This window comes from Perissodus microlepis, chromosome 22, assembly GCF_051167445.1.
Source record: "Perissodus microlepis isolate ML-2025 ecotype Zambia chromosome 22, ASM5116744v1, whole genome shotgun sequence".
Taxonomy (NCBI): Eukaryota; Metazoa; Chordata; class Actinopteri; order Cichliformes; family Cichlidae; genus Perissodus; species Perissodus microlepis.
Window position 1 is genome coordinate 14,474,549 of NC_140481.1, and position 12,273 is coordinate 14,486,821.

Genomic DNA, 12,273 nt, shown 5'->3' on the forward strand with positions numbered 1-12,273 from the left:
AAATTTAAAACTATTCCGCTATCATTAATCTGCTGCATTGTGGCCACAGTGTGATGGGTCAGCATAATAGTTTCCTTTGTGCCAGGGGCTCTGCACTACCAAGATTCATAACTCTCCCATACTGGTGTGATACTGATCTAAAATAACATAGCTGACATTTCAGACCACGCATGAGTTTGATGCATTTGTTTACGTGACAGGCAGGAAGGCTTAAAATTACATTATTACCTGCTTACAGTTAGAATTTGTACATGTAATGGTCTTATCTCATGGGGCCAAGTCCAGACAAAGTAGGTTTTGTTTGACTGAACAAACAGAGTTTGCATTTATTGGAAGCTTGCTTCCAATAAATGCTTCCCAATAGCCTGTGCCACAGGCTATACAGTCACAGGAAGTCTCCTTAGTAATAGTGTTACGACGACATCTTCACATATTAACGACCTTCTCATCACCAACAGCCCATGGCTACAAAATGAAGCCTTTAACAACATTTTCCACATGAAAACCAGACCAGAGCATCACAGAACTCTCACTGGGAATACAAACACCCAGATGGACTGTTTGAACTTTAGTAAAACATTTTTGAAATGTTTTAATTAGTAGTGACTGTGCCTCTTTTATGGGCAAGCATGTTATTATCAACTCTTATGCCAAACCATTTGTGTTTGTGCAAAAATGTTCAGCAGCTGGCTTTAAATTTGGATCTGGAATCTTTCTGGATTTGTTGACCTTGACCATTCATAATCTCCCAAAAGCCGTTTCAATTTTGTTGTCATTGCAATTTGTTTTGTTTACTAATGGATATTTTGGCTATACAGTGAACAGAATCTCATCAGCATGGTGTTAGAGCTAGACCTGGGGATTAAATTGTGCCAGAGATAGAAAATGTTTGTAGCACTAATTATAACTGACTGATTGATACCTCTACCTGCTTTGGTCATTCAAATAATATTTTATCTTGATTCAAAATTCCTCTGTCAGCTCCAGTTAATTTCTTACTTGAATTTTTTTTTTTTTAAAGATTCATATTTGTGGGAAAAGTAGAAAAGTCAGGTTTTGTTTATCTCTGTTACATGTGTGTTTGATCGTAGGGGGGTTAAAATGTTCAAATTTATTGTTGTTCGATTGGGCTGCACAGCTGTGGTCCATTATGTTTTATTGTTTGACAAATTATAATCCTCACTGGGAACACATGGAATCGAATGGTGTAAAGTTACCTCTTCCCATACGGCGCTTAACAAATGTATCAGACCCAATGTAAGGTCTATGTATTAGCTGCCCTAAATTAAGAGTACTAGTAATTAGAAAGTCATTTTTATGCTTTGGTAATTGTTAATCCACCAGTATACGTAAGCTCCTTAATTAAAATTATGCTGCAAATGCTAAATTATAATTATTGTTTTAAAAAAAAGCAGACTAAATACTAAAGCACATTATTATTTTTAAATTAAGGTGCCAAATTTCATTTATTTACTTGCATTCCTGAACACAAACATATTGAACGTTATGCTTGATTAACTTCTGACTTCTCGGAGAAGTAGATTGTGCCTTCTCAAATTTGGTCACTAGGCGTTCCCCGACTAGTTGGAAAGTGGTTACTGGAGGCTGCGGTGTGAAATCGCTTGCAAAGAGTTTGCTTCCCCAGAGTCTTACCTACAAACGACAGGCAGCTGTTGCAGTCTTCTAGTGACCAAAGCAGTTACAAGGGATCCCTTTGAGACTACTTTCACTTAGCAACAGAAAACAACCACCGAAAACCGATTGCCAGCTATTTGGGGAATATTCACTTATAGGCAAGTGATTGCCGGGCAGTTGCTAACCCATCTCTAAGCCTGTGTGAGAAAGTTATAATGAATAAACATGAATAAACTTCAGTTTCAAAGATAACAGCATTAGTTTGGAAAATAATGAGAATGGTTTTCCTTCTCCTGTTTGCCTTTTTACTCAAACTAACTAAAGTTATCATTGAAAATATCAGTATTGGAAATCGGGTTCAGGATTGCGAAAGTGCAACAACATTTCTTGTTGAGCGTTTTGTCCTAAAAGTAAAAACCATCAAATTAATTCAGATGAATTTTGTGGTAGACCTGAAAGTTAGCTTGTCGATAAGAAAACATGTTCTTTTTGTCTAGTAATACACAGTATCTCTATCTTTGTGTTCTTTTGTTTTGTTTTACAGTCCGCCTACATCCTGTTTTACATGGCCATCGTGGGCCATGCTTTATCCATAGCCTCCCTGCTTATTTCTCTGGCCATCTTCTTCTACTTCAGGTAAAAGATTCAATGTGATGAATCTTTCCTACATGTGAGACTGCAGCACTGTGAGAATGCAACTGTAGTTTGATGACGCAATGATGATTAATAGGTGGTGTTGTCATCCTTAATGACTCATCATCTTTACCTGACATGATCTGACAGGCACAGTGATGTTGTCCTTACTCATTATTAGCACGATTCTTGTCTTTGCCTTATTTGGAGTCAGCAAAATATGAGACAGACTGTAATAAAAATATTATTCCCTGTCATAAATTAATGTAAACTATCAATCTGACACTGCAGTTTCTCTTACACTATAGTCATACTAGGAAAAACAGTGGCTGGAGATGTGGCATAACCACAATTATTAGAACTATCTATAATGAACTTGTTGTCTTTGAGGACCACTCACAGTCAGTTGCCATCTTCAAAGGGACTTTGCTGCATCAAAATGGTGATAAAGTGGCAATAAAACAGAGTCAGTATGCTATCAGTTTGTGATTGAGTAGCGTCAAATTGGCAATTAAATGCAATTTGTTTGGGATAATATGGTGATTCACTGTGATAAACTGGCAGAAACTGTAAATTTACATTAGCTACTTAAGGGTCCACCCAGAACCTCATAAATCTGAAACAGATTAGGGACATAGTTGCTACAGGATGGTGATTAAACAGCAAAATGATGCCGTCACTCAGGATCTACATAGGAACATAACCCGAATAAAAACAACTGGCAGCTGGATAGCAAAGAGACACAGATGTCACAGATGAGTTGCACTCCTCAGCACAGACTGACTCAGACTCATTACGACATGTTGACAATCTGTCTGTGTTTTTAAATCAGCAGTTTTTTGCAGCAACTCACCAATCTGAGAGTGTTGCACTTGGTCTGAGTCAGATTCCCACCAGGAGACCTGGCAACCCTGATGACTCTGGCAATCCCATTGTGATCCAAGGTGGTTGCCCAGGGGTTGAGAGTCTCAGCCTCTAGACAACTAGTTGGTCAGTGCAACTATTTGCAGCTTGGTTCTGGCCTAAAAAAGTCTGTGCAATCACCAGAAAACCAATATTTCAATTCAATTCCGTTTTATTTTTATAGCCTCATGTGGATTTATATTGTAAGGTAAAGTAATACTAGTCTACTAGGTTGTCCTATTTCTTACTCTAGTTTGTCTGAGTCATTAAGGTTACTTCTAGAATATGTAAATAATTTCTTTACTTTCTCACACATCTTCAGTTTTTTGTGCATAGTTAAAATTCTGAACAGAATGTGTTGGTGCTTTGCACCTGAGTTTATTGCTCATTATAGATGTTCATCCATACAGATGCTTAATCACAGCTGAAGAGAATACAAAGTTAAGCACTGTGCTTCAGCTGAAATTCAGTTCGATAAGAGTTAAGAATAACAAACCAGATTAGAGGGAAAGAAATTGAATATTCAGTGAATACCTCTATAATATCTTAATGATTGTGCCACAAAATAGTTGTGAAACTTTACGTTTCTCTGGGAAGTGAGGAGCTTATCAGTGTTATTTCAAAAGAACTGAGGCTTTTCATTTAATTGAAGCAGCGACAAATAAAAAAGACGCTTTTTACGTTCTGAAACAATATTTAGAAACACTGGCTTGTTGGCCCTGTGGTTGGCGATTGTTGCAGTTATAAATTTTGATGTGCTGAAGTCTGCTGACCTCCTAAACACAGCTGTTATCCAGAACAGATCTTGTAAGAGACCGTTATTGTGCAGCAAAGTTTTATATGCACTCATAAATCTAGAGGCCGAGTTTGGGGCAGGTGCATAATCACAAAACCCGCTGACCCACTGAGAGTCAAACTCTTCAGCTGCAGAGCAATTCAGTGGCCAGTCAAGGTTCATCGAGATTAAAGTCCTAACAAATTAAGATTTCAATAAAGTAACAAGGTGTTTGGCTGAGACCGTCTTATCTTTCTTTTCCTCTCTTTGCAGCCATTACTTAATATATTCACTGCCAAAACATTTAAATTACTGGATTTTGTATTATAAGATCCAGATGTGAAGCTCACAGTGGTATGTGATGCCGTATAGTCGCTACTCTGTTATTTACAACTCTACATCAACGCTGTCAGGATTCCCAGATAAAAATACTCCAGTTTTCTGTGGAAAAATGGGGGCTGGTGGAAATTCTGACAGAGACATTGGGACCTGTGACAGTTGAACGAGGCTGCCATGGCCCCATTTTTGATAAGTCCTCCCTATATAAACTACATAGTTTTAAAAAAAACATTTTATGGGAAGAAAATTGGGTTTACGTGTAATGAAATGGGCTGTACTGTATGAATAAAACTTACATAAACAATGAACAATTCCTACATTTCCTTTTTTGTCAGGAACTGGAGAAAGAAAAATGCCTGAATATTTTTACATGGCCACTGTGAAAATGTGCTGCCCTATGCTATTTTTCAGGACATTTAGTGCTTTCATTGGTCTCAGGGGGATTTATGAGTCATCAAAGATAAAATTGGCCATGAGAGGTATATGGATACAACTTATTTAACTGTAAAATGGGCATTTAATGGAGGGTATGTTCTGTAAAAAAGCAATTTGCTACAGGACTCCATTCAGCTCTGAAATGCAGTCTGTTTGATTGCTGTCGAGAAAAAACCCCCATCAAAAGCAATATAATAATACTGATATGAATGACTTTGATTCTAATAGTTGTTTTCACTTTGCCCGTAATGCATTTTATTACGCTATTAATCCTGAGTGGCCAGTCAAGCTAATGCAAATGCACCCTTGGGATCCATTATGCATTATTTAACAGCACTTCTAGCTTGTTCAGGCCATTTAGAGACAATCCAGCTCATTGATCCACACTTTTTTTCTTTGACAGCTGCAAAAACAAATCAGTTTGAGATGAAAGATAACAATTATTTGACATGTTAAACAATATTTGACCATCTCATTAAACTATCAGCCTGCTAGTCACTTCTCTTTCCTCTGCGTGTCATCGGTTGCACCAAGTTTTTGTGTTCTTTGATGTTGTGTTTCCTATGACTGAAAAGGTTTTTTAATTAATCCTTGCACGCAGGAGTCTGAGCTGCCAAAGGATCACCCTCCACAAGAACCTCTTCTGCTCCTTCGTGCTCAATTCTGCCCTTACCCTCATCCACCTCATTGCCGTTGTCAACAATCCTGAAGTGGTGGCCAGAAATCCGGTGAGTAGATCCTCTCTTATGTATTTACCGTGACTTCTATGTAAACTACTGGTAGCTGTCACCTGCTAGTGACCAAAGCAATGACAAGGTTTTTGGTGCAGCACCTTCTTTGCGACTGAGTTCATCAGACGATGGCCAGCAACCAACTGGTTTTATAATTTACTTTTTCCCTAATGACCGGAGGTTGCCCCAGGTTGCCAACTGGTGTCTAAACCTGTATGACAGGACCTTATTCCTCAGATAGCTATACTTACAGCACAAAGTCACCTGAACATCTTCAACATTTATTTCAGAAGATTTCCCCAACACACAAAATCATAAAAGAGTGACTATTAGAGTGGTTTGCATGAGAGGGTCATGATTTCCCAGGCTTCAGCTTTGATGACCAACAACCTGTAACAGTGACACATTTATTACCTGAACTCTACCTGTAAAGTGAATCATTTACTCTTTCAGTCTGAAAAGGGAAGGAAAAGCCTGTCTTATGTCTTAATGCAGGGACTCCTCTGGTTGCAGACTGTGCAGAAGTTTACTGGAAACGCCTCTGTTGCTCACTTGACTTATGACTGCAATGAAAAGTTGCCCTGATGAGTTTATGGTCATGACTATTCTATTCTCAATTCTTATTTAAATCAGCATGGTGTTCCGTTTGTAAATTGTGCTCCCATTAGAGTAAAAAAGAATGATAAAGCAGGTTAAGCTTTATGGTGTGCCTACCTTGGTTTACAGGCTGCTACTGTGCGCTCTACCAGTGCAGACTCAGATCCACCCCAATTTCAAAACTACATAATCCCAACATGCTTAAAGATATAATTCCATTAACGAATCTATGACGTAAGGACCATGATGGAAAATCATTTATGTACAGTATGAATGCACTGCACAGTGAACATCAACCCTGAGTCACAGTGAATGGCTCGAACTCAAGGAAAACAATTTCAGTTCCTGTAACCAGCGGCTCATTCAATATTTTTTGGACACGCTTCAGTTCAGTAAGTGCTAAGTACTTTTAAATAAACTGATTCTTGTGAATTAGGACATCTGGAGGTCCTGGAAGCAGCTACGTGACATTTGCTAAATGCTAACGGTAGCACACTCAAATCCTCACAGTTGCAGTGCTAGGCCCCTCCTGCTAGATTTAACATTGACTGCACTGTCTTTAGTTTAACGTGTTAAGATAATAATAATAAGTCTTTAGCTATAATCGAAAAATACTTTTGAATACTTTATATAGCATTATTAGATTTTTGTTTTCCATGTATTTCATTGTCCATATAACCAAGATCACATGTCTGACTGACCCACTGACAAACCTGAACTATAAGACACTAGTGCTTGTTAGGAAAAGAAAAAAAAACACCATGCAGGGGGGACAAGTTGGTTACAAAACATGCAAATGTATGTATTTGTATTTAATTTATAACATATTCATATGAATTATAAATTATTAAGTAATTAGTTTGCAATTATAATAATGTATATAATTATAATCCATTCATTTATAATAATCTATTGTTTCATTCAATTTATGCAAAGCCAAAAAAAAATGTGAACACTGTGGAAGCATTTTTTTATTTTAATTGTAGTTGATGTGCAGGACACGCAAAGTGAGATCTGGTCTGTTTCTTGATATTGAATTTTTCTAAAACAGATCCTGCTCTGCAACATCCTGGAATTGCTACACAATCAACGTACAGTTTTTGTTTCTCTCTTTTTATCCCTGTGTAGGTTCTCAGTGATCCAGGTCGTGGGAATCCAAAATAGCTTGGAAAAAAAAGTGACTGGACTTCTTTAAGTTTCTTGAAGACGTTTCACTTCTTCAGAAGCTTCTCAGATGAGAGCTGAAATGTCTTCAAGAAGAAAGTTGCTTTTCTTTCCAAGCGCCTTAGATTCTCTTTTTATTCCATTTAACTTTTTGCCTTTCGTGAATTGTTTGAAATTCCGAGGTCAGCTTAGGTAGAGGTAATAAATCTGTCTTGTGGGAATGCCTTGATATCAGGACTGAGCATAAATTTGTATGTTACTTGTGGAAATCAAAATAACAAACGCTTGTTAAGCTGCTTCTTAAAAGCTGTTATTGCAGAGATTCACTAACTCCAGAAAAGGATCATATTTTTTGTTTTACTGCCACATAAAATCAAACGCATTCAGTCCCTCCAAGTCAATAAATACTGACAACATATTGTTTAAAAAACGTACAAAAGATTGTAAAAATAAACACCCTCCTTGCGATGTGTAATATGTTTAAAACGGTCCTAAATAATTTTAAAACAGAACTTTAGATGTTCAAAGTGCCATACAGCAAAAAACCCCAAAAACCCAGCAGATAGGATTGTAGAGTTTGGCTCGCATTGCGCACAATCGCATCAGCCATATCCTGCTTTCAGCTGGAGTATCGCTTGCCTGACAAAGCACTGGAAACATCAAGGACGCAGCAGAGGCTTCAGCTGGGTTTTAGTTTGTTTCTAAGTCCTGCTTTTCCCCCCGTTCAATGAATCTGTCTGGCTCAGGCTGAGCTGAACGTATCCAAGATGCAGACAGAAATGACAGCCGTCATAATCAACGTGAGGAAACGTGTATTTGTGCGGTGGCCCCCTTTCAAATCTCCCCCTTGTCATCATTTGTCAAAAGGTTTGTGTTGAATCTGTTACTTTCTGATGTAGTACGGTCAAGTTGTGCTAACTTGCTGCAGCATGTCAAAATAAAATTAGTTACCGTGGCCTTGGATCTCGAGGCGGGAGCAGACAGAGAGTGCACAAGCGCCTCTGGTTGGGATCCGTGCGCGTCTGTGAGGAAACATTTCTGAAATTTACTGATGCCAGAGTGAAACTTATGAGCATGTTTTCAGTGCTGGTGATTTAGGAACGGTGGATTGCAGTAGAGATTTGCACTCAAGGAGAAAACAAGCTCTTTGTTGTCTCTCTGGAGTGGTAATAGAGTCTGGTTTGGCCTGCCAGCATTATGTGGGAGTGAATCCCCAAAGCTTATGTCAAACCAAGGAGGAGGCTGAAAACATGACAAACACATACATGATCTATAGCAGCTTGATTTGTTAACCAGAACTTTGTTAGTAACTGAAGACAAACCTTGGTTAACTGCAGACCTGAATTAGTGAAAACTATGCGCCCTTAACTCGCAGATACTGACAGCAGCGGCTGTCTGTTATAGTGAAGATTCCTCAAGTGGAAAGGGAAACGTATGAAAGGAAAGGAGAAAAAATATGGCGAAGAGTTTCAAAGTGAACAACTGTTGTGTGTTTTGAGCTAAGAGGACCTCAGAGAGCAGTTAATAGCAATGCCAGCATCTCTGAATTATACTGCGGCTGCACACATGCTCTTTCACCACAGGACTACAAACCAGAAACCCCAATGTGAATATTAAAATAAATATATATTCCTAGGAAGGAATTCATCTGTCTAGGTTTTTCCATACAAATCTTTCAGGGATTTCAGGATATGAGAGCATAATGAAAACACAGCTTTGCTGATGCCAGTGATAACCAACCAACCTTTTTATATAATTTATAGAGGTGAGTGTGATAGCGGTAATGAGCAACAGCTCAAGCAACGCTTCAGCAAGCGGCCTGAAGAGCAGAGCAATCGTGTGCAGATAGCACAGAGGCTTGCATAGTGTTTGTTGTTGTGGGAACTTAATTATATTTTTTATTTTTCGAGCCCAGTTTTCAGCATGATATTTGTTAATATTTCTCAATTGCTTAGTGTTAATAATCCTATTCTGTCTGAATAAGAGCACTACAGTATATACAGTATAACGAATACAACTGTTGCAAATGTTATTCATGTAAAAACTGAAAGGGCCTAATAATGATCCCTGTGAGACACCTATTACTTGCCTGGCTGCTTAATTTGAAACGATCTGCAACTGTAATTATTACACAGTGAAAAACAACTTTTTATTAAACATCTGTAATCATCCCTGTTTGTTTGCAGTTAGAGATCGCACATACATATTCAAGTCATGGACAGCATAAGAGGTGGACATAGATACGGTGGTTTCCTGCTTTAAGCCTCGAGATTAGTGTTTTTGCTGTTGTCAGCTTTATTACTGTTGTAATTCTCTATTTTCTTGTTGTCTAAAGGAAATATTAATCTGCTCCAAGATGTAAAAAAGACAAAGTTTTTAACTCATTCTCATTAATTATTATTCTTATCATTATTATTACCATTATTATACCATGACGTCCCACTGAGATCACAGTCTCTTTTACAAAAGACACAAACAATACACGGCCCTGCGACAGACTGGCGACCTGTCCAGGGTGTACCCTGCCTCTCGCCCTATGACAGCTGGGATAGGCTCCAGCGCCCCCCGCGACCCTGAAAAGGATAAGCGGAAGCGAATGGATGGATGGATGGACAAACAATACACATTAAAATTAAAATTAACTGGATTTTTATAAGACACATCCACAGGTCTCCTTCACTGCATTCATTATCATGTTTTTAAATTCACCGACAGATAGAGGCCTGTTTAAACTTGGGTCAGTCTGTTAATTATTCCATGTTCAAGGGGCTTTGTGAGAAAATGCTATTTTCCTTTCCAGTTAGGTTTAGGTATCAGTTTAAAATCTTGGTTCTTTATGAGGTGAAGCCCTCAATTATCGTCAGTGTGCTTCACCCCAGTTCTCCAAGCTGGATCCTTAGGCCTGCAGATGGAGGTCTTCTTGTGATTCCACGTATTTGTCTGGAAACAAGTGGGGAGACTGTGCATTCCCAACGTTACCACACCAAAACTGTGGAACAGCTCACCACCCTCTCTTCGCACCCTTGACTTTGTGGCATCCTTTAAAAAAACAGTTTAAAACTCATCTGTTTTTGTTGGTTCTTGTGTCTTCATTTGGAGCTTGTTTTTGGTGTCTCTGTAAAGCACTTTGTGACTAGTTTCTTGTTGTTAAAAGCACTGTATAAATACATTTTTACATCTTGGTTTAAAAAAAAATAGATGTGACGATGAGCGGTGGGTCTGACCGTAAAACTGTTCGCTCATTGGCTAATGACTTGTCAATCACAAGTTGTTAGTCAGGGAGCATACCGCTGATAATCCTGCTTTATGAATGTGAAGACTTACAAAAAAGACATTTTTATGCCATATGAAATGAGTGACTGAACCCATAAACCCATAAAGGACCCCCACTCTCTCCCCCACACAGCACAGAATAGGATAAGTGGAAGAAAATGGGTAGATGCTCAATAGTTTTTATAAATAGTATCTTAGACTATAGAGAAGCACTAATATATTGCATTGGTTGTTGCAATTTGTGAAATTACCCATTACCCTCTGGATGAATGCACAATTGGTGCCATTTTGGCTTTTGCTAGAACCACATAATCCAAACTTGGGCGCAAGGGAAGTGGAAGCAATCTGTGTTTGGATGAGTGGGGAAAAGCCATGAAAGCTGATGTGACTGGCAGAGATTCCCGTCCAAAAACATGCTTCCTTAACGAATCTCCTGAGATTCGGTAATGACAAATGTTGTGGAAGTTAACTTATTTTAGGAGAAAAGTTTGTGAGAATTTTTTTCTTTTCTTTTTTTAGTAGATTCTGAACACAGGCAGGTTTATTGGTGCCTGTCTGGCATTTATTAGAGGAATTATAACTGATGGCACTGCACCAGATACTCTTGATAATTATGGCATTAATCAACTGTTTTGTTTCTTTTTTTTAAACTGACATACCAAGAATGTGTCATCAAATCATCATCTCTTATCATAACGTCTCAATTCTCAATAAAAGGAACTGAAAAAATAACGAGACATGATGTCGCTTTATGGTGGATGCATAAATAGAAAATTGCACAGCTCTTTATAAAACACTAATGTGGAGCGGGGCTTTGATCCCACTGCTTTGTGAGACGAAAACAATCAAAGAGGGCTCCAAATACAAAGAGAAATCATGATTCCCAACTTAACCCACCACCGACGGGGGTAAATGAATAAACATCCTCTCAGTGTGAAAAAGAATAATACTGGCTAATGATTTTGTGCCACGAGTGCTGAAACATCCCATTAAATCTTTTTTATGTCTCCTGCTGAGATGATGTCACGACTGTTTCAACTGGATCATCTCATTCAAAAAAAAGACTGCAAAGCAGAAAAAAGGTTGATATGATTGATTTTGTTCTCCCTGCAGGTTGGCTGTAAGGTGTTGCAGTTCTTTCACATGTACATGTTGGGCTGTAATTACTTCTGGATGCTCTGTGAAGGCATCTACCTGCACACGCTCATCGTGGTGGCGGTGTTTGCAGAGGAGCAGCACCTGCACTGGTACTACCTCCTGGGCTGGGGTGAGTCATTTTTACCATGTCCCGTTTTGTTTTGTTTCTTTGCTATAGTGTGTCTGTAAAAACTTATTCTTGCAGCTTGAAAAATCCCAGAGAAGCAATTCAACAAGATTGGGTACAATCTAACAATTTTCTTGTGACTGAGGTTATTTTAATATCAAGCGTGCGGTCATTCAGTTTAAGAGCATCATTTGTACGTTTCCTGTTCAGACAATGCTCTCCCTTAAACGTCTGCACTCAGTTTAATAGTCTTCTGAACTCAAATGCTTGCAAACATTTCCATCCTTGCACCCGAGTTGCTTTTGTTCACTTGCTCTTGGACCTCCAGTCCTGCTCATGCATCTTTATGTATGAGCTGATAACCCAGCGGTGGTGTTGGGGATTCCACAAAGGAGACAGTTTGCCGTATGCCGTTCCCCAGCTCTTTGTTCCCACATTCCCTACTTACATCTACTGTCCTTTCAAGTCTTAGATATGGTGTTGACCAATGACATTGTCCTTTCCCCCATTTATGAGTACATGTG

At 38.6% G+C, this 12,273-nt stretch overlaps 1 protein-coding gene across 3 annotated transcripts in view; it reads left to right on the plus strand.

Moving 5' to 3' along the window:
* Positions 1–12,273, plus strand: part of calcr (calcitonin receptor) — a 62,056-nt gene that overhangs the window by 36,334 nt on the left and 13,449 nt on the right. For all 3 annotated transcript variants that reach the window (XM_084919050.1, XM_084919048.1, XM_084919049.1), the window contains 3 exons: positions 2,180–2,271; positions 5,322–5,448; positions 11,599–11,752. In XM_084919050.1, coding sequence (XP_084775176.1) covers positions 2,180–2,271; positions 5,322–5,448; positions 11,599–11,752 — 373 coding nt within the window. The remainder of the gene's footprint in view (positions 1–2,179; positions 2,272–5,321; positions 5,449–11,598; positions 11,753–12,273) is intronic.